General features: G+C 49.2%; 1 protein-coding gene across 4 annotated transcripts in view; it reads left to right on the top strand.

Moving 5' to 3' along the window:
* The first annotated feature begins 7,527 nt into the window (after positions 1 to 7,527).
* Positions 7,528 to 27,758, top strand: part of HCK (HCK proto-oncogene, Src family tyrosine kinase) — a 34,031-nt gene continuing 13,800 nt past the window's right edge. The window contains exons 1-4 of one of the 4 annotated variants that reach the window (XM_075072162.1): positions 7,528 to 7,926; positions 17,986 to 18,040; positions 26,378 to 26,495; positions 27,265 to 27,307. In XM_075072162.1, coding sequence (XP_074928263.1) covers positions 26,379 to 26,495; positions 27,265 to 27,307 — 160 coding nt within the window. In that variant the 5' untranslated portion in view covers positions 7,528 to 7,926; positions 17,986 to 18,040; position 26,378. Of the gene's footprint in view, positions 7,927 to 13,478; positions 13,591 to 16,986; positions 17,181 to 17,576; positions 17,656 to 17,985; positions 18,041 to 26,377; positions 26,496 to 27,264; positions 27,308 to 27,758 lie in introns of those variants that run through there. The other 3 variants (XM_032766283.2, XM_032766282.2, XM_075072161.1) reach the window with 3 other exon arrangements.

Below are 27,758 nucleotides of genomic sequence, written 5' to 3'. Positions count from 1 at the left end.
ATTCCTCTCCCCTCTGCCTCACTAGGAAAAGAAACTTCCACAAGTTTTAAAAAGAAAACTTTATATAAAAAGAAAGAAAATACAAAACAATAATACTGCATTAAGAGATCAATACAGGCTCTTGCTTATCAGAAAATATGAATAAACAGTCTGATTTAAAAGATAGTGCAATTAAACCAGTCCAGCAAATCAACATCCATGTAAATACAAATCAAAGCACATCACAGCCGATTACTTTGTTTCCTTTTGTACTCACAGATGTTTAGTAGAATTTTGGAAAGAAGATGGAGTTAGAAGAAAAGCTTGTTTACTCACAGCCGAGGAAAACAAAAAGACCCAGAACAAAGCCAAAAACCTCCAGAGGTTCCCCCCCTTACTTTTTAAAAAATCCGGTTTCCTGATTGGTCCTCTGGTCAGGTGTTTGGTTCCCTTTGTAAACCCTTTACAGTAAAAGAAAATTAACCCTTACCTTACCTATCTACTTATGACAGGGGGGCTTGCTGCTGAGGCACCGATGAGACTCTTCCTTTCAGTAGTCGCTGCACTGAAGGCTTTCAGGTTAACAAGCCCTCGGCTGGTGGGACTGAGCCCAGCCACATGGCCCTGCTTGCACAGGGCCAGCAGCCCAAAGCCACAGCAGTAAATGGCATCCAAAGCAAATATGCCTATCCCAGGCCACCTGGGAAGATGAGCATGGTCTGTACTAGCCCCAATGCTGGGGCTTCTCTTCTCTGCCATGAGAAAGAAATTGGTTTGTCCCTTGAGAGAGACTCCACCAGGGATCGAGGCCCAACTGTACCAGACTCAAGCTGGCAGGTTGAAATGGTGCACGCTTGCCGCCTGCTGGCCTCCTGGAGACTGGACTGTTTGCAGGGAGCCCATAGACCTGGTGCTGTCAGGTTATGCTGTGCAGCCCCATGCTGTGTAGGCAGTTAGCTGTGTGCTGAACACGCTCTCCCTTTCCAAGGAACCCAGCAGAATGAGAGAGCACGTGGTTGTGGGGGGGTGAGGGTGTTTGGAGCCCGGTTCTGGTCCCACAGCATCTGCTCACTCGCTCTGCCAGTGCGGGGCTTAATCTGCCGACCTAAACTCTTACTGCCTTGATAGGAGGAGAAGCAAAGGAGGTTCTGCTGCTCAGCATCATGATTCCTGGGTGTCTGATTCCAGGAGCCGCCTTGGAGACGGAGTCATTCAAGAGAGAAATGTGGCTATTCCAATAAGCTGCTCTGGTTTGTATTGTTAATGCTTCAGAAAGCCGCTTGAGGGCACTGCTCCCTTTCTTGACTTGTCTGCATGAGAGCATTGCCGGGGCATAACCTGAATGGGCCCCTAAAGGAATAGTTACACCAGTGTCAAAGGCAGTGGGCCTGCTTGTGCTGTGGTGTGGAAGTGGGGTAATTTGTTATAGCTCCATCTCTTACAAGCAGGCTGAACTTAAACCACACTAAGCCGCTCATAGGCGTGTCCCTGGGGCCTTTGGTGTTGGTTTAACTCCATTGATTTAAATTACCACCTAGTTCTACCCTGCAACTTCATGGAGACAAGTTCACAGCCAGCCACCCTCCCACACACCCCGTTCTCATATTGGCAAGTGTCCCTTTGTGGGCTGGCCTGGCCACTTGAGGGCTGCATGCTGAGCAGACATGGAGAAGATTCGGATAGCCAGCCTTGAGACCATGGCCTAGACATGCTCTGAGTACCCTGTGTCACTCAGAACCATCCTAGCTGGCCAGGGCCCAGTGCAATGTGAGTGAGTTGTGGAGGGAGCCTCAGCCAAAGGGAGGGTGTCTGTAACATGGGGCCTTCGAGGTGGTGGTGTGGGAAGTAACGGGTGTGAGTGAGTCACTTTTCAGTGCTGGAGGTAACACTCCAGTAACAGCTCTCGTTACTCATGATCAGTGTGCGGCGAAGACATTCCGTTTCCCATTTCACCCCAAAGCACATGGCGGGTGGCAGGGATAGAATCATAGGACTGGAAGAGACTTCAAGAGGTCATCTAGTCCAGTCCCCTGCATTTATGGCAGGACTAAGTATTATCTAAACCATCGCTGACAGGTGTTTGTCCAACCTGCTCTTAAAAATCTCCAATGATGGAGATTCTACAGCCTCCCTAGGCAGTTTATTCCAGAGCTTAACCACCCTGACAGTTAAGAAGTTTTTCCTAATGTCCAGCATAAACCTCCCCTGCTACAATTTAAGCCCTTTGCTTCTTGTCCTGTCCTCAGAGGTTAAGAAGAACAATTTTTCTCCCTCCTCCTTTTAACAATCTTTTATGTATTTGAAAACTGTTATCATGTCCACGCTAAGTCTTCTTTTTTCCAGACTAAACAAACCCAACTTTTTCAATCTTCCCTCATAGGTTGTTTACTAAATCTTGAATCGTTTTGGTTGCTCTTCTTTGGACTGTCTCCAGTTTGTCCACATCTTTTCTGAAATGTGGCACCCAGAACTGGACACGATACTCCAGTTGAGGCCTAATCAGCACGAAGTAGAGCGGAAGAATTGCGTCTTGTGTCTTGCTTACAACACTCCTGCTAACGCATCCCAGAATGATGTTTGCTTTTTTTGCAACAGTGTTACACTGCTGACTCATATTTAGCTTGTGATCCACGCTGACCCCCCCGATCCCTTTCCGCAGTGCTCCTTCCTAGGCAGTCATTTCTCATTCTGTATGTGTGCAACTGATTGTTCCTTCCTAAGTGGAGTTCTCTGCATTTGTCCTTATTGAATTTCATCCTACTGACTTTAGATCATTTCTCCAGTTTGTCCAGATCATTTTAAATTATAATCCTATCCTTCAAAGCACTTGCAACCCCTCCCAGCTTGGAATCATCTGCAAACTTTATAAGTATATTCTCTATGCCATTAGCTAAATTATTGATGAAGATATTGAACAGAACCGGGCCTAGAACTGATCCCTGTAGGATCCCACTTGTTATGCCCTTCTAGCATGACTGTGAACCACTGATAACTACTCTCTGAGAATGATTTTCCAACCAGTTTTGCACCCACCTTATAGTAGCTCCATCTAGGTTGCATTTCCCTACTTTATTTATGACAAGATCATGTGAGACAGTATCAGAAGCTTTACTAAAGGTAAGATATACCACGTCTACCGCTTCCCCCTGTCCACAAGGCTTGTTATCCTGTCAAAGAAAGTTGTCAGGTTGGCAGGGATAGTGCTTTCTGCTGCTCTGGGCCCGGTGGGAAACAGGGACTCCGGACTGATCTGAAATGAGTTACTGCTGTGCCAGAGGGACCCTCCTGCTCAAGGTAACAAGTCAGGGTGGATAAGCTGCTGGCCGTCTCCTCTAGGCAGGCTGAGGTCTTCCATGGTGGCTGATAAGCAAAAAGCTCATTACATCAGAGCCACAGATGTGGAGTAATTTGCATTTCACAAAAGGAAGTTCCCACCCTGCAAATCAACTTCCTGCTCAGCAAAGAGCCAGAGCTGTCACCCATTTGCAGAGGGTTTCTCACACCAGGCCCTATGGGCGTGAGCCTGCTCCCACTGAATTCAGTGCCAAAAGCTCCTGTGGGAACAGGTTTGGACACTTCATCAGCAGAGCTCACTCACTCTTAGCCAATGGAATCTGTGTGAGGCAGAGTGGTCCAGTGGTTGGACCTGGGAGGTTGGGCCAAAGCAGCTGTCAGCATTTCCAGCACAACGTGGGCTCCATGCGGGGATAGAGCACACCATGGCTAAAATGCCCAGGGCCTATATGCTTGCTCTCCCACTCTTGGGGCTGCCCGGGCATTAGTGCGCTGCTGGGAAACTTTCAACCCAAGCTCCATGCAGCCCTGGCGTGACCCTGCAGTTCTCCTGCCCTTTGGTGCAGAGTGAGGCAGCTGGTTATCCCTGGCTCTCGCACCCTCTGGACCAGCCTCTCGGTAGCTCTCGCGTCCTGCTTTCATCCATGAGCAGAGGGAAAACAGGGCAACTGCAACCAGAAATTGGCCTTTCTGCTTCCCCTTCCTCCTCCTCCCCACCTACAGAGGCAGCACATCACAGCTGCATCCCCCAAGTTACGCTCCAGTCTGCAAGTGCAACATTCACTTGTGCCACAGCTGACCAGGATGTGGTCTGTTTGGTGTTATTGACTGTGCGTTTTGCTGGAGCACCTTGAGGCCCCCGTCAGGGATTGTGGCCGCACTGGGCCAGGTGCTGCACACACACGTAACTAAAACCTGGGCCTTGCTGCAAGGAGCTTCTAATCTGCATCTCTGCCCCTTTGTGCCTTTAGCTGCTTTAGTTCTTACAGTTCTGCCTGTCAGTGCACAGAGCCCGCCCCAGGGCATAGTGTTCCCCTGGCCAGGTGATCTCGGGAGAAGCATCCATGTTTCAGCTCTCTTGTTTGCAGGATTTCCTCCAGCAGCCCAAGGGCTTAATGTGGAGCATGGCTCAGCCAGTTCCCTTTTCTAATCTTGGTGCATTTATAAAGATCATGCGTGAGAATAACAGGAAAATGTCTCCCTAGCAGCCCCAGCACCCACAGCCCAGAGCTCAGCACAGCAGAAGGGAAGTTCTTGGTGATGACTTGGTCCCTTCTTTGCCACTGTGCTAAAAGTCTCTGGCTTGCCCCTGCTTCTTTGCTGGAAACCAGTTCTGTTACTGACATCCAGGGCAGGAAGAGATGGCTGGGCTAGTCTAAGAACTCCACTGGCTGCAGTTAACTGGCCTAATTTCCAACTCACTCAAATACTGTAAGGCTGAACATGTGACTTGAGCGTGGCTGCTCTTGGGTTCACGCCCCACACAGGAGAGAGTTTAGAGACAAGGCGGAGTGGGGGGAGAGAGAAATCCTAATGAAAGCTAAAGCCAGCTCCAAACCATATGCCAGGAACCTCGTGAAGCAGTCTAGGTTAGAGGGGCTTCTCTCTCCCTCAGGCAGAGCTTGGGCTGTCTAGCAGCTAGGAGATTGGGTTGTTTTATTGGAATCTTGGTTGGGAACATAAAAACACCTGGGTTTAAATTACAAGGTGAAGAAAGGATTTGTAAATACACAGGAACCTTAAAAAGCGCCCAAGGAGGTTGCTGACCCCACGAGGGTCACCCTTTCCCTGAACAACACCATATTAGCTTTCGGTGAGTCAGAGCAGTGACACAAGCACAACCGTCCAAATAATCTGAAGAAGTGTGGGGGTGGGGGTTGCACCTGAAGAAGTGGGTTTTTTACCCACGAAAGCTTATGCCCAAATAAATCTGTTATTCTTTAAGGTGCCACCAGACTCCTCGTTGTTTTTGTGGATACAGACTCACACAGCTATCCCTCTGATGGTCCAAATAATCGCGCATCTAGGAAAGATGTGCCTAGCATGTCTGCCCTGGGCAAATGTGGACACTAGAGCTCTGAAAGGCGGCCCTGCCTCCTAGCTACACTTTCCCTGAGGACCACTGGATGAGCCTGCAACTTTGTGCTCCTGTTAAGTGCTAACAGTCAGTGATTTGTGTCACCAGCAAGGCACAGGAACATACAAGGAAACACCAGCTGACATCTAGTTATTTATTTAAAACAAAAAAGAAATATGCAAATTTATATGAAAATTGGGTGTCATTCTCAGGACTCCTAGGAAGCTTCCAGTAAGGCCCTCTGTGTCATGACTTTGAGCAAGCCCCAGTCTGAGATAAGTGTGTGTCCCTCCCTGCTTGTCTGTCCTTCTGGAGTCTTCAAACTGTATTACACTAGAGCTGCTCCACACCCCCGGCCACTGTCCCACACCCTAGACCAGTGATACTCAGACTTCAATGGCTAATTAGGAGCCAAATTAGTGCTCAACAGTATGCAAAAGAGCCACAGGAGTGTGAATTCATTGTTTCATTTACTCGCCCTCTCGCTCTCTCTTTATATATTCCCACAGCAAAATGACTGACCAAGTACGATTTTATCAACTACAATTGATTAATAACATAATAAAAGCCCCCCAATTGGTTAATAACTTAGATCGGTTAATAATTAAATCAAACACTGTTTTAAGATCATGTGCTGCAAAGATCTGCAGCAGATGCATTCAAGAGCCACTTGTGGATTGCAAGCCTCAGTCTCAGTCCTGCCGTACTAGCCCATACTGCCTCCCTGGTCAGAGGTTTCCAATTCTGATTTTACAGCTAAAATGCCATCTTCCCTCTGCATGACGCCACAGCCAGTGCTGCAGAAGGAAACACCCATAGATCATCAGCAGCTCAGGCTGCAGAGCAGCTGCTTCAGGGTTTAATTGGTTGAGCACTGAGCCTGGCATGGTTCTAGCTTTCTGAAGCCTAGACATGAAAATTGTCTTCAGTGCAAAAAGTCACGAGATGGGAGTAGAGTGAGAGGCTTAGTCATTTGACTGGCTGGGAAGTGGGGCCGGGACCCAGACTATCCTGCCTGCCAGTGCCAAAGAAAACTAAAATCAAGAGAGGCCTACTGGCCCTAGCAATAGGGAGAGGGAAATGACCCTTTCTGACTTGCAGTTTCCTGCTCTGCTGAACTCAGATACCCTCCTCCAGCTGCTTCCCCTCCTACCACTTCCTCCAAGGCTGCTGCCTCCCACGGCACTGAGCTAGCCATCTGCTTGGAAATGCCACCCCTTCAGGTTTTACTCAAGGTAGCTCAGAATGAAGGTTCTTTGGACATCAAATTATGCTTCCTGGTGAAAAACCACACCCGCAAGGTCACAAGGAGCAATTGCCTACATATTCTGAGAGGGGTCTTCCAACCAGCAGGCTCCTGACTTGGCCCATTCTCTGCAGAAACGAGCAAGTTGATACTCAGCAGTCTGAAAGGAAGAGTGAAGAATTCAAATGGGAGAGATGGCCAGTCAGAATTTGCTGCCTGTTGTTCCAGGGAAGGGAATGGGGGTGGAGAACGCTGGCACTGGGCAAACACTTCCCAGATCTGCCACTGCTAACAAGGAGGAGGAAGGAGGTGCTGAGAGTTTGTTAAGGGCCTGATCAAGTCTGGCTCTAACAGACCAGCTCCAGTACTGCTAAGGGAAATGCTCCTTAGCCATTTCCAAGCAGGGAACAGATTCTAAGGAGGCACAAACTAGGATGGGAAGCCATTTCAGGAGACAGCGCCTCATGGCAGGGACACCATCAGAACTTCTGGACTTTCTCCTGCCGACTGTCTGGATGTTATAAGAACTGACAAATGTTGATATGGACCACTTTTCCCAGGCCCAGCACTTCATCTCTGTGCTGGTATGGCAGCCCCAAGTCTGAGCGCCTCTACTCACCTCACCTTTAACCAGGGTAACTGTGAAACTGGTCCCTGTGGATACTGGTGAAGGAAAGCTCTAACCACTGTTTGCCAGGTAAATATCAGATAGGGAAGAAAAACAGCCAAAACCCTCCACCCCCCAGCACCTGAGCAACATCTGAGCTGTATGGCCTAATGCAGACGTCATGGCTTGGAGAGCAGGGAGGGGAAGTTCAGGGGTATTTCCTCTTTTCTCGTCCCCAGAGAGTGTGAGCTAGACAAATGACCTCCCCTGGTCCCCTCCTCTTCCACCCCTGTGACTGCCCCATTGATGGGAAGGGGGCCAGCTGGGCATTCCAGTGCAGCTAAGCAAGAAAAAACAGTCTCTGAGCAGTTCCTGTGGCATTTCTGTCCGTTTCAGGACATCCTCTGCAGGGCTGTGTGCTTCTCTTGTTGCTCTTTTGTTTCATTCACGCAGACTGTCGGCGCTCTGCCTTGCCAGGGGATGGGAAGCTGCCGGGGCACAAATTAACGGATGGAAAGGAATATTTTTATGTCCTATGTGAATATTGTGCCCTTAGATGTAAGTCTGCTGGGGACCTCCTCAGCCCGCTAGGAGTCTGCTAAAATCCCAGAACATGGCCTAGCAGTTTCACCTAAGCTCTGGAGGGAGTTTGACCACAAAACACTGGATTGTATTAATTATACTTAGCACCTGCCATCGGAGGATCTCAGAGCACTTTCTAAGGTGAGTAATGTCATTCTCCCCATCTTACTGAAGCCAAGGTACAGGGGTGAAACAACAGGACTGAGGCTCCACAGAGAGTCACTAGCAGAATGGAGGCCAGTGCCCTGTTCCCAGACCCGGTAGGGCATAGCCACTGGAGCTGGCAAAGACAGGTCAGGGAATTCATCCAGCTACCCATGCAGGATGCAGCCCCCTTGTTAGAGGACTCACGGGATATTAAATTCATGCTGCCCTTGATTTGAGAAGAAGCCCAGACTGGCTTATAAAACTTGATCTGATTTGAGGTCCTTTCATAAAACTGGGATTCTTTAGACAAAGTTTGCTGCCATTTAATATGTAAATCTACTATCATGTTATTCATATTACAGTGCACTGGCTAGTGTATATGTGTGCCATTTGCCTCTTCTGGAGAGAATTACAAATGTTCAGCTGTGTGCCATATCACCTATAGTGCAAATGGAGAGTCTTCTGTCGCTGAGGTAGTAGGGCTCTGTGATGTTGGAGCAGAAGCAACAAAGTTCTTTCCATATCATTGCTGTAATGTTCCAAAGGGTCGAGATGTGCGGTACAGTGACAGCTGTGAAGTTCTAGCTGGCTCCAGCAGGGATACAATGTGCAGTGAGATAAAGGAGTTGGTACGTGGGCCTGGACTCAGCTTCTGGGGTGGAGAGAAATCAGTCATTGCGCTTAGCATCTGGTGTCATTCTCCCTTCGGGAATTTTATTCCTCACCATCTCTTCCTATTACCTTTGCCCATTCATGATGCACCCCGTATTCTCTCATGAGCAAGGTTTATCTCCTGGACCCGCTGGGAGGAAGGAGGTGAGGCTGGGGATTTACACACTATAGGGCCCAGAGCAGCATATTGCAACATGTCTAAATGCCTAACCCCAATTTGTGTGGCTAATTACCAGCTAGAAATACATGGAGTAGTCTGGAAATGGCAATGGGACGTCAGCTACGTATGTTCGTATAACAAAGCCCAGAACTGCATGTGATTTATATAGACCCTGATCATAAAAGGGGGAGTGTGTGATAGTCTTCAAAGGCTCAGGATGCTGGAATGCCACGACTCCAATGTCTATATTAAATCTCTCTCTCTCTCTCTCTCACATGCACACACACACACAAATTAAGGTTGCAAAGTCAAGCACTCAGAATTTAGGAAATGCCAGAATTAAGGATGCCAGTGCCCCCCATATGCGTATGCAATACAATACAGCCTTTAATTATGTGGTGCCATACTATTTTTTTCCACAGGCCTCTGCCTCATTCAGTGCCCAGGCCGGTTAATGAGCAACAGTTCAACATTTTATTTTATTGTCATTGTTCAGTGTGTGCCCCAGCCCTTATCTACCACACCCTATTCAAACACTGCTCTGAAGATGGAATTATTAAGTTCCTCATAGTTCTTTTCTATGGTGTTCATCACTATACCATGTGAGTGCTTCACAAATACTAATTAATTTATCATCCCATGAGATGAAGGGGTGGTGTGACCCTCTCTCCCCCCATTTTCCAGATGGAGAACTGAGGCACAGAGAGATTGTGAAAAGTTTCCACTAATTTTGGGTGCCCAAATTCAGAGGCCTCGGATCTGATTTTGCAGCATACCCTGTAGTTGGCATTGCTTAGCACTTTCTATGTTCAAAGCCCAGCTCCCATTGACTTCAGAGCAGCTGTGAGTGCTCAGCACTTCTGCAAATCAGATGCCAGGGTCTCAAGTGGTGCACTCAGAAAATGAGAACACAATTAGTGACCACCTGGGAAATGCTTGGCTTAAGTAAGTGTCACAATTTCAGGGTAACTCCATTCCCCTTCTGCGGTCCCTTGAGGGCACCCATTTAAAGGTTTCTGTTTCCCATCCATCACTTCTCTTGGGCACAGCCCCACGTCTCTATCTCTCTTCTGGCTGAAGATGTTAAGGCTGTACAGCTCCCTGCCTTCACTGCAGCAGCAGCTCCAGGCACCAGCGCTCCAAGTGTGTGCCTGGGGCGGCAAGCAGTGAGGGGCGCCCTGCCGGTCCCTGCGAGGGCGGCAGTCAGGCAGCCTTCAATGACTTGCCTGCGGGAGGTCCACTGGTCCTGCGGATTTGGCAGCAATTCAGCGTCGGGTACACCAAAGCTGTGGGACTGGTGGACTTCCCGTGGGCAAGCTGCCGAATCTGTGGGACCGGGGACCTCCTGCAGGCAAGCTGCCGAAGGCAGCCTGTAGGCCATGCTTGGGGCGGCAAAAAAGCTAAAGCCACTCCTGCTTCACTGTGCTATCCCCAGCAAGCCAGGCTGCCCAAACAGGTCAGTGTCTGTGCTTTGCTTTCTCTCTGACAGCTATGAGTGAAGTCAGAGCTGTCACTGTACTGCACTCAACCATTTAGAGCTTTACAGGAATGATGGGGAGAAAACTCAGCTGCTTCTGCTTCAACATCACAGATTCCTGCTCCCTTAGCCACAGAAGACTCTCCATTAGCACTATAGGTGATATGACATGCAGCTGATGCTCTCCAGAAGAGGTAAGTGGCACACATATACACTAGCCAGTGCATTGTAATATGAATAACATTATAATAGATTTACATATTAAATTCAAGTGTCCCAGTGAACTGCCTGCAGTTATGTCACTACACAGCTCCTTCTAGGTAAGCACATTATTCTTAAGATAAAAGTGTTACAGAGAAAACATATTAAAACAATAAAAGAATCTACATGCATGCTAAAAATCTTACCAGATGTCACCCATCAGTCTTATGGGGCACTAATAGGTAAAATCCTGCCAACCCTTCCCCAAGGATTGGGACTCCCCTTGGACAGAAGGTCCTGTCCATTTGCTGGATCACAAAGCAGGCCATGAGCCAGTTTACACTGAGGCTATTTATCCAAAAGTCATTTCTTCGACTATTGGTGGCTGGAGAATCCAGTCTGAACTAGTATATGCAAGCATCCCCAAGAGGCGGTACCTGTTGTGTGTGTAGGGGGGTTACAACCTGGTTGATTTGCCTTAGTCACTACCCATAGTGTTTTGTTCTTGAGGAGCTGTAGCAGCCCATCGCCTTGGAGAAGAACACTATCAGTCATCATCCATTTATTTAAAACAATGGACCCCAAGGATACTGCTGGAAATTGTTCTGTCACCCAGCAGCACATAGGAACTCTGGGGCAGAGTCAGGGATAGAATCCAGTTCTCTGGAGTCAGAGATAAAATCCAGCATTCATCTGCCTTAGCCATGAGACCATCCTTTCCCTTCCTTCAAACCCATGCCTCATTTGCTACACAGCCCTGATTAAACCCTAAAGCCAGTTCATGTTGTACACCAATGGAGACAGTGCTTCCGTCAAAAACCAGTATGTGATCACGTAATGAAAGAACGTATCATCATGCAGATACACAAAAGGGGGCTGAAGTAAGGTTGCAAGGGCAACCTGAATTCCAGCATTTCCTTACTTTTGAGTGCTTGTCTCTACTGTTCTTTTAACATAGTTACCAGGACTGATTTCCTAGATTTCTAACAACAAACCAAAAAAACAAAAAACAAATCAATCAAACAAACAAACAAAAAAACCACTTCAGAAATTCCATCATGTAGCATTATAATGACAGCAGCATGGCTCATTGGGAGGATTGGAACCTCTAGGGTATGTCTACTCTACGGGATTATTCCGATTTTACATAAACCGGTTTTGTAAAACAAATTGTATGAAGTCGAGTGCACGCGGCCACACAAAGCACAATAATTCAGTGGTGTGCGTCCATGTACCGAGGCTAGCGTCAATTTCCGGAGCGTTGCGCTGTGGGTAGCTATCCCGTAGCTATCCCATAGTTCCCGCAGTCTCCCCGCCCATTGGAATTCTGGGTTGAGATCCCAATGCATGATGGTGCAAAAACAGTGTTGCTGGTGATTCTGGGTAAATGTCATCAGTCAATTCTCCTCCGGGAAAGCAACGGCAAGACAATCCATTTCAACACGCCTTTTTTCCTGGATTGCCCTGGCAGACGCGCCATAGCACGGCAACCTGGAGCGTTCAGCTCTTTTTTTTTTTTTTTTTACAGTCATCCCCATATGTGTACTGGGATGCCGCTGACAGAGGCGATACTTCCAGTGCTACACAGCAGCATCATTTGCTTTGCAATGATAGCAGAGACGGTTATGGCCCAGTCGCCGTCTTGGTACCGTCTGCCATGCCATTGTAAATTGGCGATGAGATGATGGTTATCAGTCCATTCTGTACCGTCTGCTGCTGTCATATGGGTGCTCCTGGCTGGCCTCCACTGAGGTCGGCCGGGGCGCAAAAGCAAAAATGGGAATGACTCCCTGGGTCATTCCCTCCTTTATGTTTTTCTAAAAATAGAGTCAGTCCTGCCTAGAATATGGGGCAAGTGTACTAGAGAACCAGTGTACCAGAGAGCACAGCCGCTCCATGTCAGATCCCGCAGAAATGATGAGCTGCATGCCATTCTAGGGGGTGCCCTGCAACAACCCCACCCGTTGCTCCCTCCTCCCCCAACCCTCCTGGGCTACCGTGGCAGTGTCCCCCCATTTGTGTGATGAAGTAATAAAGAATGCAGGAATAAGAAACACTGACTTTTAGTGAGATAAAAATGAGGGGGAGGCAGCCTCCAGCTGCTATGATAGTCCAGGCAGGACATTAAACGGTGGTGGGGAGAGGAGCCCAGCATCCCGCTGCTATGATAAGTCCAGGCAGTACAGAATCTTTTCTTTAGACATGAAAGGGGGGCTGATGGAGCTCAGCCCCCAGTTGCTATGATGAAGACGGTTACCAGCCATTCTGTACCATCTGCTGGGAATGACCGGGGAGTCATTCCTATTTTTACCCAGCGCCCCTGGCCGACCTCACCTGAGGCCAGCCAGGAGCACTCACGGGCTGATGATGAGACGGGACAGTCTATCAGTCATTACTGTACCGTCTGCCACAAGGGAAGGGAGGAGAGGAGGGATGCTGCTGTTCACTGCCAGCAGCCGCGTCTACCAGCAGCATGCAGTAGACATAGGGTGACATTGAAAAAAAAGTCAAGAAACGATTTTTTTTCCCTTTTCTTTCACGGGGAGGGAGGGTGTAAATTGACGACAGCTATACCCTGAACCACCCCGGACAATGTGTTGACCCTACAGGCATTGGGAGCTCAGCCAAGAATGCAAATGCTTTTCGGAGACTGCGGGACTGTGGGATAGCTGGAGTCCTCAGTACCCCCTCCCTCCCTCCATGAGCGTCCATTTGATTCTTGGCTTTCCGTTACGCTTGTCACACAGCACTGTGCTGTGGCCTCTGTCTCTATCATAGCCTGGAGATTTTTTTCAAATGCTTTGGCATTTCGTCTTCTGTAACGGAGCTTGATAGAACAGATTTGTCTCCCCATACAGCGATCAGATCCAGTATCTCAGCCTCGTTGTGTGGACGGGTGCAGGGTTAAATTGGTTTAAAGCTGCTAAATTCGGTTTAAACACGTAGTGTAGACCAGGCCTTAGAGCCAGCCACTCAGACCTCTGCCCCTTGACGTAATGCAGTAACTGTTAGCAATAGTAGGCTGCATCCTCTAGGTGGACCAGCACTAGAAGGGAATAAGCCACACACTTTGTCAGGGGTTTCACAGATATTTGCTGACAGCCAAGTAACGGATTCTGGCATCTCGGGCTCCATTCCAGGTTCTGGGGTGAGTTGTGCTCTAGTGCACACAGATGCTTCTGTCCATTCACCGAGGCTTGATCCCTTCTGCTTCATCACTCCAACATGTTCCTCTCCCAATTCTGTCTCTTGCCCCGGGCTTAGGCTTCTCATCCAAGTCTCTTTGCCCAAGAAGTCCCAACCCAGTTCACCCTCCTGGCTCCTTGTTCAATCCATCTCTCCCCTCCTCGACCTATCTCCCAGTCCTAGTCTCCCTCCCTAGACTCCTCACCCAATCTCTGTCTCCACCCTCCCTCCCTGGCTCCTTGCTCCAGTCTCCCCATTCCATGACTCCTTGTCAGATTTGCCTCTCCCGCCCCACGACCTGCCCCATTTCAAGTATTAGTGCCTGGTCCTAGTCTTCTTGTCCAGACAGTCCCATTTTCCCCCATCGTCTAGCTCCTTCTCCTTCTCTGAGATCAGTGTATGATTCCCCCTACCCCCCATCCAACTGGATCCCAGGCTCCCACTTTTCCCTCACCTGCTCCCATTCCCCAGCACCCACTGTCCTGGCCCAACCAGTTGCACCTTCCCCACCTGAGTCCCCACCCCAGTCTCTTTACCCAACTTGTCTGAGTCTTCCACCCCATCCCTGGCTCCCAGCCCCACCCTCCTGGCCTTCCTGCTCACCTAGTCCCAGTCCCAATTTCTCTCTCCCTTCCAGTCCCAGTCTCCTCAGACTCCATATCCCAATCCACTCCTTTCCCTCCCCTGTAGTCTGATTTTTGTTTCCTCTGCATTCGAATCAGACAGCTTCCTCCTCTATACTGCCTGAGGGCCCTCCATGTGGTTACTGAGAGCTCAGACAAGACATGATCCCTGCTCTGAGTTCTGGTGCCCAGCCCACCCCAGCATAGAGAAAGAGAGCAGCCATTACAGCTTCTCCCCTGTAGCCCTGGGCTACAAAGAACATGTTCTGTGGGGATGGTGCATACACAGTCTGGTCAGCCCTGGAGCTGTGAGAGGATGGAGTGTGCTCAGTGAGGGTGGACTCTTCCAAGATTTTAGTTGCTAAAACTGGAGAAGGCTCTACCAAGCATGTGCAAACTGCAGTTTTTCTAAGGCTTCTAGCTTGGCCAAATTTGGGTAGATTTTCATGGGGATGGTAAAAGGAACATCCCTGACACAAAATCTACCCCTGCCAAATTTCAGGTCCCTGCTCCAATGCATAGAGGTGCTAGGGCCGTTCAAAGAAAAACTCACCAGAATTTTTTAAAGCACATTTTCCCCTTAGCCAGCCTCATTCTCAGAAATGGCCAAACTGTTTTGGCAGAAATAAAAAAAGTCAGACATCCAGAATGGAAAATTTCAGCCTGAACAGTTAAGGTTTGGCAAAGTTGTAAGCCACTGAAAACAGGGTTTTGTAGCGGGAAGTGTCAGGCAACCTAATAATAGGCAGTGCTAGCTGCTCCTGCTAAGAACCCCAAAGAAAGAGAGAGAGAGAAAGTTGTTATACTCTTGTGTCTTTCACTAAAAGTTCATCCAATAAAAGACATTACCTCATGCAGCTTCTCTCTCATATTTAGAGAGACAGAAATGGAGAGAGCAAAAAAGATCCTTAGGGAGAGATGCGGGGGCTCTCAGAGGCACAGAATGGACTGTTTCTGTTCCTGTTCCTTGCAATTAACATTGCATTCCGGGTCAGTTCCAATAACTAAGAAGGAACTTGAGATGTTGTCACACAACAAGTTCCTTAATTTTGCTCAGAAGAACAGATCTACCGGCAGCTATGAGTGTTCAATCTTTAGAAACAGCCCCAGTGAAATGCTGCTGACCTTTGATGTCAAGCGATAACGTTATTTTCTGATGATGCAAAAGGGGTTTTCAGCAAAGAGGACTATAGGTCAGATTCTGATCTCTGTTGCACGGATCTAAATCCAGAGTAACTCCAGAGATAATGCACGTATTGGGGACTCTGATGCCCCGTTGCCAGAGCAGAATGGTAACATTTTAAATCCACTTTCACAGATACTGGTGACAACACAGGGAGAAAGGCAGGGGAGAGTCAAGCCCTTGATGATAGTCTTGCACCAAATGAACATCTTTGTCCAAGACTCTGGTTGCTAGTAGGCTGACACAACAGTTTTGGGGTCGATATGGTGACACCCAGGAGCTTGGGCTCACCATGGGATTCACAGCTGATGTGGCCATGAGAGTTGTGTGAACATTCTGAGCAGAGTCAGATTTGGGAAGAGGGGCCAAATCACCTTCATTAAGTTCACAAATGGAGGGTGAGCAGCGGGGAGGAGACCGCTGCAGGAGTGGCCAGGGATATTTTTCTCCATTATGTTTGTTTTGTGTAGTTACAATCAGAGGAAGCCCATGAGAATTCCTAATATATTCATGCAAATTATATTGTGACTGGATCATAAATATGAAAATACATTCTCTAAAGATTTGGTTACCGGTACAGCTTCTGCAATGTGCTGATCCTGGCAAACTCCATGCTCCCACGTCCAATTCACACCATAGGGCTTGGCTCCCTTTAGGGAAATGGGAGCTCTGGTTGGGAGTGGGACCTCATGATGTTCCCCAATACATCAGACAGGGACAGATGGGAAGGAGTTTCTCTTGTTCTGCTTTTATTATTCTCTGATTCTGTGAGTGATTAGGAAAGCCTCTGGCTCCAAACCAGCTCTGTGGGTGAGGGCCTGGAGGTGGTTTGGTCTTAGAGAGAGAGAGAGAGTGTGTGTGTGTGTGTGTGTGTGTGTCCCCAAAGCGAAGGCCACATGGAGCTGCCAAGTGTCATTCACTTGGGATTCATTGTTAAGGTAATTTTTAAAGCCTCTCACTGAGCTCCTTGCGGTTTGTAGAGCAAAGCAAGCTCCTGAGATGATGGAAGCTAGAGGAGAGCAAAGTCTTGCCAGAACAGCTGGCGGTGTCATTGCTAGGGTGCTGGGTGCTGCAGTATTTTCTTAAATCTCACTCAGGAGTTTTTTGTTTGAAATTTCTCTCATCAAAATTGTCACAGCGTGAGAGACCTGTGGAGTCTCACACTGTGCCCTCCCTCTCTTCCCACCAGCCTGCGGCGCACCCTGCTCTCCTCCCGGCATGGCACAAGCTCTCCTGCAGCTCCTTAGCCCAAACATGGAGCCGTTACACTGGTTCTATACCGAGGTCCTTCTATTCACTTCAGTGGCATTATACTGGCATAAATCTAGTATCAGGGAGCGGGGAGCCAGGCTCAGTGTCCTTGAGGGCTAGTGACAACCAGCTCCCCAGGGGAAGGGACCAAACTCTTTGCTGGTCAGAGAGGACGGCTCAGGCTGCAGGAGCAGGTGGCTGGCATGGAAGCGGAGTAGGAGGGTTCGGCAGATGCCAAACGGATAGTGAGCAGGGTTCACAGTCTGTGGGCGGGGCCCAGAATCGGCTCCCGAGGGCGGGGGCAGGGTTTGCTGTCTACTTCGCAGCCGGTTCAGGGCAGAGCGGCCCCGGGCTGGCGGGGGAGCCGCAGCCTGACCTCCCGGGACCCAGAGGGGGCTCCTAGCCCGAAGGGGCCGTCGCCGGCAGGCTCCCCGGGGGAGACATGCAGCAGACAGGGGGGCTGAGCCCCAGGCGGACCCGCGGCTGCAGGCGTTGGTGAGCTCGCCGGGCTGCAGAGCAGGGGAGCCCGGCACCCCGCCCCGACGGGCGGCCAGCAGCGCTCGGTGGGGCCCCGGGGAAGGAGCGGCCGGCGGGGCTGGAGCAGGGGTCTCTGGAGGATTCGTGCCGGCTCCAGAGCCCGGGCACCACGCTCTGGAGGTGCCGTGGGTGGGACCCGGACAGGACGCAGACTGTGCCTGGGCGCCCCGGCTGCGGTGGGCGAGCCCCCGGCCGGGCGAGGAAGTGCGTGGGGCAGGCGGCTCGCTCTGCAGGGCGAGCTTTGCAAGGGGGCTGGTTGCACCGCGGTGCGATGTTCTGGGCTGCAGGAGCTCCCCGGGCAGGCTGGTCTCAGCTGAGCCCGAAGTCACCCACGCGTCTGGCCAGGCTGCTGTGCAGAGTCATTATTTAATGTTTGGAAAGTGCTTTGGAAAGGCCAAGCAGTTTAGCAGAGCTGTGGCTGGGTCCCAGCAAGGTTAGTGGTGTAGGAAGAGAGGAATTGCCAGATGGGAGCAGGCAGTGGCTTGTCTGAGTTTATCTTGTCTCCACTCCTGACCGGTACCAGCTTCTGCAAAGTCAGGTGCAAGAAATGGTTCAGGGCAATGATGGGATAACCTGTCCTCAGGGCAGACTTCTACCTCCTTCCCTTTAATCCACTTTAGTAAAGATTGTGCTGGGGAATGTGCACACACAGACACTGTATGTTTGGGTGCCTGCAAATGGAGCACCTGGAGTGTGTTGGAAGGTTATTTATGAATTAAAGAACTGAAGGTCGACTTTTCATACCGTGTGGTCATTTTTTCAGGAACTGAAGGTTATTGCCAGGTTGTGGAGAAGGAACTGAAGTTATCAACATTGAGGTATATATATATTTTTTTTACATTTGTAAAAAGAAATAGCTGAAATATTGACACACAAGTTCAGTTCCCCTTAAAAATTGCTGATGTGTGTGCATCCCTGAGAGTTAGGTACTGGCAACTCTTAATGAGGCACCCTCCCCCACCCCCCCACACCCTTACAACCAGCTACACTCCTCCGCTGTACAGGGCCCCAAATCTACAACTGGAGCTTGGCTTCCTGCACTCTGAGGCAGGCAGTGTTGTTACATCACACGGGGTTTCTGTTATTGCACAGGTCTGGGGATAATTTCGTCCTTGCTGGTGTAACTGCTGACTTTAGTTCAGTGACATGGCAATAAATTTGGCCTCTGCTGTTTCACACATTGTGGTGACTTTGAAAAATGAGGTGCACAACACCTCTTTCCCTCTCCTCCTCCAGAATGTGTCTTGTATCCTCTCTCTCAGACCCTTGCTCATAGTGACGTCAGCATCTCAGGCTGGAGCCACGTGACAGTCACTAGATCTGGACTTCCAGTACAATGACTATCAATTTCAGCAGTGACAGCTGTTCCAGACCCTGACCTCTTCTTCACACAACCATACAAACTTAAACCTCAAACGTACAGCAGGGGATCAGCCTGCTTCCTGGTTCAGAGGTGCAGTTTGCATCTGCAGAATTGCACTCCAACTTCCCCCCCAGTTTAGTGACTATCACGTGCAGAAGTTAGCTGCTGGACAGCTAACTACAGGATTTGCAATCCATCCATCTCCAAATATTTGCTCTCACAATTTTGAGCCTGTAGAAAGGGGAGGCTTGAGCTTTCAAAAATATAATGCTAACTCATAGTACTGTGTCATAACATCCCCGCTTCTAGATAGCAATATGGAGAATGGGCAACTTTAAATACCCCTCGTTTATTATGAAAATGTCCACAGAGAAAAGTCCCACAGTGGTAAAACAAAGGGAAGGAAGCACTTAGTCCAGTTCTTAGTAGTTCTGTCTCATCACGGAAGTGTTGTACTGTGACCTGTTAGCTGAGCGGTGTATGGGGGAAGCTTGCACGGTATCTCCTCGCATGCTGGACCTGTTCTATGGATAGAGGACTCCTTCCATCTCCGGGCCTGTTAATCTGAACCCTTTTGCCGACACTAAATTCACCCAAACACGTTGAGAGTGGAGATGAAAGAAAACAGTAAAGTAAAAATAGAGTCTCTAGTAAGCAGATTCCTTGCCCAGGGGTTTTCAGTCTTTTCTCATTTGCTGACCCCTAAAACAATTTCAAATGGAGGTGCAGAAGCCACTGGAAATCTTAGACATAGTCTGTGGACCCTCAGGGGCCTGCAGACCACAGGCTGAAAACCACTGTCCTAGGGCTATCAGGAAGATGCCATTCATGCTACTGCTGAGAGTAACAAAGCAAACATTTAGTACTTTCTAACTGCATAAAACTCACTTTTGGGGTATCCCAAAAAACTCCTACTGACTCCTTGAGTAAGGACTCCAGAGGCTGGCCTGCAGACACCCAGGCAGAATGAGCCATCAAGGCCAGGACTCTGCCCTGTGTTCTAAAGCCCTCTGCTGGGACTTTATTTTCCCTTTGTAGACAGCTATTGCTGTACTGCAGCTCAGTGCTTTGCCCCCAGCCCAGAGTAGGGGGCCCAAAGGGGTCTTCATAAAGATTGTGGCAAGTGTCTGTCAGTCTGGTAGCTCCACTGAGAAATGAGGTGCATGACAGCTCATCGGAGGGGCTCTTTGCAGCCCCTTGGTAGGGGACCTGTGTTACAAGGGAGCAGTGTATTGGAATGGAAGGGAGCATCTGTTGGGGACAGGTGGGCTGGAACAACTTTTATAGTGGGGGGTGCTGCTGATGGAAACCATGTATTTGGTGTTTGTGCACCACTGATTGGAGAGGGGCACCTTCTGGATTCTGAGGAGGCTGGTACTGGCAGAGTAGAGGAGCCCTAGAATAGATCTTGGAGAGGGAGGAAGGGCCTGATTCTCTCCGCTGTTTGGAGAAATGCGGTTATATCTCTGGGCAGGCTACAAGGTTCCTTCCAAAATGGAGAACTGGTTTCAAATGTCTCTTAGTTTGCTGTTCACAGCTTTGCCTGCTGCTTAGGTACAGACTCTATCCTGAGAGGTGCTGGGTGTCCTCAGTTCCTGCTGGGAGCCAAGGGAGTTCTGCAGGATGAGAAGCTGTACTTCTTTCTTGGTGAAAGAACCCCCTTTTGCATTGCTCACCACCTCCTGGTCGCCATCATGGCGGGAGGAGTACAGTGTGTGCTGTCAGTTACACGGTGTCTCTTGCTTACACTGTGGTTCTCTTCCTTTTCCCTCTGCAGCACCAAGCACCTCCTTTCTCTTGTTCTGAGTGAGGTCTCCACAGGGCACCGGGAAGATGCTTTTTCCGCTCTCTCTGCTTCTTGTGGCCTGTTCACTGCTGATACTTTAAAGGTTCACTGACCTTTTGCAGAGAACTTCGAAAAGCCCAGTGTTTACAAAAGCTGGGTGAGGGATGGCAGCTGCCACAGTTAACTCAGAACGTAAGAGGACAATGAGGAACCGAGAAACTGCAGGGATGGAGAGGGTGCCGTGGGGCAGCGCAAGAGACTAGAATGAGGAGTAATGGCAGGAGATCTAGAGAGGTTAAGTTAAGGTGAATATTAGGAATTGCTCCCCGAGGCAGTGGAATAGTCTCCCAAGGAAGGTGGCAGAAGCTCCGTCATTTGAAATGTTCAGAATACAGACTGGGCAGAGCCCTAGAGAATGTGCAATTGGGGACAATCCCACATTGGCACCAGGAGGGACTGGATGATCTGCTGGGTCTTTTCCATCTTGCATCTGTGACTTTTCTCCGGAAGTCCTTCACCTCTGGCAAATTCAGATCATGTGATGGGCTTCCCCAACCTGGATCTCCCATCAACCCCACACTGAACCCCTCAGCCCTGGGAGTACTTCATATACTCTCCCCTCCCCTCCCTGCTCACCCATTCCTTTTTTCTTTCAATTCCTTATATGGTGTTTCACTGGGTGGGGGAGGGTGTCTGCTTATAGGAGCAGATACTACATGTGCCAGTTTAAGGGATTTCTGTGTCTACATTATAATTTGCCCTTAGTTCCATCCCTTATGCCAGGTGGTTGCCATTCCCATAATTCCCAGGGCCTCAGTCCCCAATGTGCCCATATTGTTTTGTGACTCTGGCAGTGCCGCGGGCAGGGGTACACTGGGAGTCTTGTTCTGGGTGCATACAACAGCTCCCAACAGAGGGAACTGCAACGGGCAGATATCACCAGAGTAGCTGGCTTGTGGAGTGACTTTCTCCCTTCATGTGTCTCTCCCCACCCCAAAGCAATTGTCTACTGTTGTACTAATTGTGATGGAATAAATGGGCCCAGAGAATCAAAGGTGTTAACATGATCCAGTCACTGTACAATGCTACGCAGTTAAACGCGGCTTGAGGTTTCAAGTACGGTGACCTGAGGCTGCTTAGCCCCAAGACAAACACACCATTACAAATCTTTATAATCTTTTATTAAGAATACCGAAAAGGAGGGAAAACAAAGCGTTTGACATGTAAAATATCAAGTAAAGTTTCATTTTAACAATATCCCTTGTTTCCATTAGCTGTAGAGAGTTTTCATAAGGAAACCCCCATCTGACAACTGTTTTTTCGTTTAAAGATGGTAATAACAGTCTTTTCTGGAAAAACAACGAGGAGTCCTTGTAGCACCCTAGAGACATGCCCAAATAAATTGGTTAAAGCTTTTGTGGGCTAAAACCCACTTCATCAGGTTGCATCTGATGAAGTGGGTTTTAGCCCACGAAAGCTTATGCCCAAATAAATTTGTTCGTCTCTAAGATGCCACAAGGACTCCTCATTGTTTTTGCTGATACAGACTAACACGACTACCACTCTGAGTCCTTTCTGGGCAAAAGAGAAACAGAGAGTTGAAATGGTCTGGAGCTGCTCTGCTGTTAAATGGCCCCGCTTCCTGCAAGATAAAACAAGACAAACACACAAGAGTGGAGAGAACACAACAGGAAAGACAGAAAATGTAACTTCTGTGTGCAGGGCAGACTCTTACTTGCAGTCTCGCGGCTAGAGAACACTGGCCCAGCACATGGTCTTAACAGCCACTTGGAGACCTGGCAAACTTGTACCGATGCCAGGCTGTTGAGGGCACTGCTTTTAGCTCTGCTGGTCCCAGGCTCGCAGCAGTGTTGCAAAAGATGCAGTTGTTTTGGCTGGGCTGAGCCAGAGTCCATTAAACAGAAGGCAAAAGGAGAGAGGAAGGAGAAGAAATAAAGTGGGTAAGGAAAAGGGCACAGGAGGAAGGGGTGACAGCAGGAACCCAGTCTCACATTCCATGCTCCAGTCCTAAACCAATGAATAACCGCTCCAATGCAGGGCAGCGGGAGGCCCCCGGAGGAAGCAGAAAGGGTCTGGGGATGGTGTGCTGCTCTCTGGGTGGCCCTGCTACCTGGCTCCCAACATGCCCAGGCTGCTGGTGGCTCCAGCCCCCTTGCTCCCCTGCTGGGGAAGGGAAAGGAGCTGCCTGGCTGAGGACCAGCAGAAGTCCCAGAACGCCGTTCCGGCTCTTAAAGAAAAAAAATCAACGGTGCCGGAACGGCATTCTAGCCTGACTTGAGCACTGCTCGCGTTCCAAGTGGTGGTTGAGATTTAGTGGGAGCTGGGGGAGATGGCAATGTCATCGGAGGATTTCGGGGTCCCAGGAGATTGTGAGGGTAGCAGCCAATGATGATGAAGATGGTGCCTTCAGTCTACCCTTCTCATTTTGGTCCTTCCCAAAGTGTCTTTTCACAGCCCCCAAAAGGGAGTAATAGGTGGAATAGCCCATCACCTCGTTATTTTGTCCCCCAGTTAGGACTTAGGTCTGATGCGCAAGTTTTGGGCCATTGATTTCCGGTTCTGTTGTTCTTCTGTTTACCGTCACGATCGTAACACAGTGCTTACACGGTGTAATGAGATCTTTGTGTTAGAACTAATCTCCTGTTTGTTCCGCTTCTGTTTAGTGTCACTGTGACAGCTTAGAAACCTTCACCTGCTTTCCAACATTTGAGCTCACAGCTGGGATAGATTTTAAGGCCAGAACAGACCATCTAGTCTGATCTCCTGCACATCACAGGCCACAGAACCTCACCCGTTCACTGCTGTCACAGACCCCGACCTCTGGCTGAGGCCTCAAATCATGGTTTAAAGGCTTCAAGTTACAGAGAATTCACCATTTACTCTAGTTTAGTTTAAACCTGCAAGTGACCCAGGCCCCATCCTGCAGAGGAAGGTGAAAACCCCCCAGGGTCTCTGCCAGTCTGAACTGGGGGGGAAATTCCTTCCTCACCCCAGATATGGCCATCAGTTGGACCCTGAGCCTGTCAGCCAAGACCCAGCAGTCAGACACCTGGGAAAGGTAACTACGAGCCCTCCCCATCTAGTGCCCCATCTCCAGCCATTGGGGTATTTGCTACTAGCAGTCACAGATTGCCTGCAATGGCATGTGGCCCATCTCATCATACCATCTCCACCATAATCTTATCAAGCTCAGTCGTATCACAAGTTAGGTTTTATGCCCCCACTGCTATCCTGGGAAGGCTGTTCCAGAACGTCACTCCTGCTGGACCCCTGTTCTTACAACACAACGCCTGTAAATCCTGACTTGTGGAAAGACCCTGCAGGTGGGGGCAGGAAGGACATGAAACCTTCATGACATTTTTACATTGGGGTTTTCTTTTTAAGCAAGCCCCCAACCACTGGTTTTGATGCAAATTTTAGATCCAGCACCATTGTGCAAATAGACCAACGCTGACCTCTTGGCGTCATAGTCCTTGGAGTGTGGGGACATCTTGGCCTGCATATGAATGCTGTAGTTCAGGCCCTGTGTCTATTTAAAACACAGTTAATCAGCTACTCTACTGCCTCGGGCCTGTGACCACAGCCACAACATGGCTATTTTTGATGAAATATGATTCAAAATAGCATGCAGTCCAAGCGAGATGAAGGCTCTAAGCATACAGTAGTGAGCCTGGAGTAAGACAGTACAGTCATGGGGATGGCTTGGGTGAACAAGAGGCAGGGAACACAGTTTTGCCTTCCCTGGACTCTGAGGCCCAGAAAGTCCCATGCAGTTTACTGAGCTGTGGAGTGGGAGAAGCACGGTCAAGCACAGGCACTACTGCAAGGGGGACGTGTGCGACAGAGCAGGTGACTGCTGGACTGATTTTCCAGGGTGCTGAGCACTTGTTACTCTTGTGGGGGCTGGAGTGTTCACCAGGCCATCCATGTGCATGTCCTTCCCTCCCGCACAGGGCGCAGATTAACTAGTGTTTGGAGGGTATTTCGGCCACCACAAAGACTTCTCTTTTTCTTTTTTTTTAACAAGGATTATCATTATCTGGCCAAGTCCTGCCGCCGTCACTGAGGGGAACTTGCACTGCATTCAGTGGGCTGCATCCGCAGCGGTGCTGTGCGATTGCAATTCCCACTGAAAGCTGATAGGAACTGCGGCTGCTCAGCACCGCTCAGGATCTGGGCTGGTGGGAGTCTTGTCTGAGTACAGGCCCCGGTGTTTGGTCTGTTGTTTGTATCTCAGTCCCCAAAGATCCTCCCAAGTGGGCAGTGCCAATGGCCACATCTGAGAGCACGCTGCAAGGGCTGTGATTGTGGCTGTTTGAGGAGTTTTCTCTCCACTCTGTGAGCCAGAACTGTGAGAAACAGGGTGTCCTCACTCCTCGCCTCTGTTGTACAGACAAAACTACACAGGATCTTTTCAGGGGGCAAGACAAAGATGCCACATTTATCATAACAATTTGATTTATGACCAATAACTAATATCTTAATCCTTATACACACACATTATACTTAATACTTGTATATACACACACATTCACTCACACACACACACACACACACACACACACACACACACACACACACACACACACACACACACACACACACACACACACACATCCATCAGATGTGCTGCAGCTACTACGTAGTTACCAGTCCTGGACATAGCTTGAGTTCTTGGCTTGATTTTGCAGCTTGGGTTTGTAGCTTGTGGCGGTAACTGGCCAGGAAAGCCGGGCACAAGGACAAGCTGGGTCTCTGTTGTGCAGACACCGATGCCATTCCATGTTGGCAGCAGAATATTACCCTCCAAAGTCTCCCATCTCACCCATCCTTTCTGTAGGCTTTAGTTTTAATCCAGAGTCTATAGGTCTTGCTGTGTCACGCTGCCTCTGGGTTTGGTGATTGATCACCCGTCAATTGCAGGCATGACTGTCAGCCTCAGACCTGGCTTTGATCTTCCTTCTATTGTACCTTTTCTTTTCAGGGTGAACTCTGCATACTTTGGTAGGGCTCTTGTCTGCATCTTCAGCTGGTGGTGTTTGAACTCTGTTTCATCAGGACAGGCTGGGGCTGGAGGTTGATTCCATCATCCATACATGCCTCATTCACACATCTAAACTAACTAATAAGATTACAGCAGGCTTTGCAAAAATGAAGGTTGGAGGAAGCTTTTACAAAATGGAGTGGGCGTTTTAAAATGGGGTTTGAATTACAATATGGCAAACAGTGAACAGAAGTTACAATATAGACAAGTGTAGTGGATGGCAAACAGTGAACAGAAGTTACAATAATAAAATGAACAATTAAAAACAATTTCATTCATCAGTTCTACACCTCCCCTGTGCCCCCAGTGGTGTTGGCCTCCATATGTCTTTTGTCACTTCTCCCAGCTGTCTCCAGGTGCCTTCTGGGGTCCCTCGGCACAGGATGCTCGGTCTGCAAGGCCCCCAATTCTCCTCAATCATGTCTTTCCTTCAGGTCCCTCTCCACTGCGATAACCTCTTGAAATTCACCAACTCAGACCTCTCTTTTCTCTGAATAAAACAAATTTAAAAACATCTCCTAGTTTAATGATGATGTTCTAGCCCTTCCTGAATAACCACAATATCCTCCTGCTGAGACTCCTCATACCTCCCCCGTTTAATGGTATTTTGTGTCCTGTCTAATGGTATCTTGTAAGCTCCTTAGGGTCAGGATTCCTTCCCTTTTGGGAAGTTTTCTGCCATGTCTTTGGGCTCCTTTGGAAGTAGTCGTGGTAATAATCCTGCTGTATGATGTAAGCCAACCGCAAACTGCCTGGGGTTAGGGAGAGATTTTCCTCTGGGCTGATTTTTCTGTCATCGTTCATTGTGGGGTTCCAGCACTTGGTACTGGCCGCTGCTGGTGACCGAGTAGGCTAGATGAGTGGGGGTCTGATGGCTATGCAACCATGAACATGGGTTTGTTGGTGTTAAAGTTATTTCCTTTTTCTTCTTTCCGCTGCAGGATGGGCTGTGTGAAATCCAAGGATGCCAGAGTGCTCGGCAAGGACATCAAAGCTGATTCTAGCCCTAATTTCCTGCAGCCCCACTATGTGAAAGACCCCACATCCACTAACAAGAAAGTAAGTGGGAATGTCAGTGGAAATTTCTTTCTGAGCGCTAGGGAAGGTCACTGCTGCTGTTGTATTTATGGATGGGTCAAGGCCAGGGGCAAAGGGAAATGAGGTGCAAGATCCAGCCGAGAAAAGGGAGCTATGGAACCTCTTTCCCCCCACCCCGAGCTAATGTTTCTGTTTGGATTTGAAGTAGGCAGTAGGACAACCTGCTCTTGGGGCATCTGGGACCAGCACACCAGAAGGAGTCTACTTGTCACCACCCACGATCATGGTGCCTGTGGCTTGGGCGTAATGCCTGTTTGTTCTGGGTTGGGAATGCAAATACATTGCAATCCTTCCTGGAGTCGGGCAAGAGGGTAAGCTGATGGAAATGAAGAAGCTAATGGAGAATGAGAAAGAGAGGAAGGGGTCAGAGAAGGAGGAAGACACTTGAGAGGGAGGAGGAGGAGATGAAGGTCATGGTTCCACTAGAGGTCAGCAGTGAATGGGTTAAAGAGAGAAAATAAATATTGCAGGAGCTTGTCATCCATAATGGGCTGTCCTGCGGGGGGTGACAGCTCTGGCACCCCATAGGAGCGTGTGCTCCGTCCCACTGTCCATCCAGACTTTGACGGTGCAACTCCCAGCTCTGCTGAGCCCAGTCTCCCCCCGCATGACCTCTCCATGTGGTCTCCAGTGCTGTCCATGGCCTATCTCCATTCTGCAGGGGAGTGATTGGTCTGTGTGACGTCTGGGGACTTCATACTCTAACTGTTCCCCCCATCTTGCTTTCCAGAGCAATAATGCCTCTAGCGCAACTCAGCCCCACCCAGCGGATGGTACGTATAAAATATGATCTGCGCCAGCTCTGTTAGGAGCGAGCGTAGGAGATGAATGTGAGCTGCAGCCTTCAGATCTGGTTCAAACTCCTGCAGAGCAGAGGATCTGTTCTGGTGCCCCGGTTGGACCCCTCCCTAATACGAGACATCTGAGCGTTGCGTGTAATACACCAGCCTTTCACCTTTGGGAACCTGAGTTCAGATTCCACTTGGGTCCTGGATGCCAGTGACTGTAATGGTCTCAGTGTGGTGCCTCTGAATGCTCAGGCATGTCCCTAACTCATCAAAAACCTGAAAACAGACAAGTCCATAAATCATTATCCCCCCATGGGACCTCCCTCAGGTCTGCAGTCCCTGCCCCTGTCCCTGCTGTGCACGAGTGTGTTTGTGTGTGGGGAGGGGAGGCGTGAGTGTGTATGTTACTGTGACGGAGATGAACACTGTGCTGTTG

Source organism: Chelonoidis abingdonii, chromosome 14, assembly GCF_003597395.2.
Source record: "Chelonoidis abingdonii isolate Lonesome George chromosome 14, CheloAbing_2.0, whole genome shotgun sequence".
Lineage (NCBI taxonomy): Eukaryota > Metazoa > Chordata > Testudines > Testudinidae > Chelonoidis > Chelonoidis abingdonii.
Note: the sequence above shows the minus strand (reverse complement) of the source record. Positions and strands in the feature narration are given on the sequence as shown.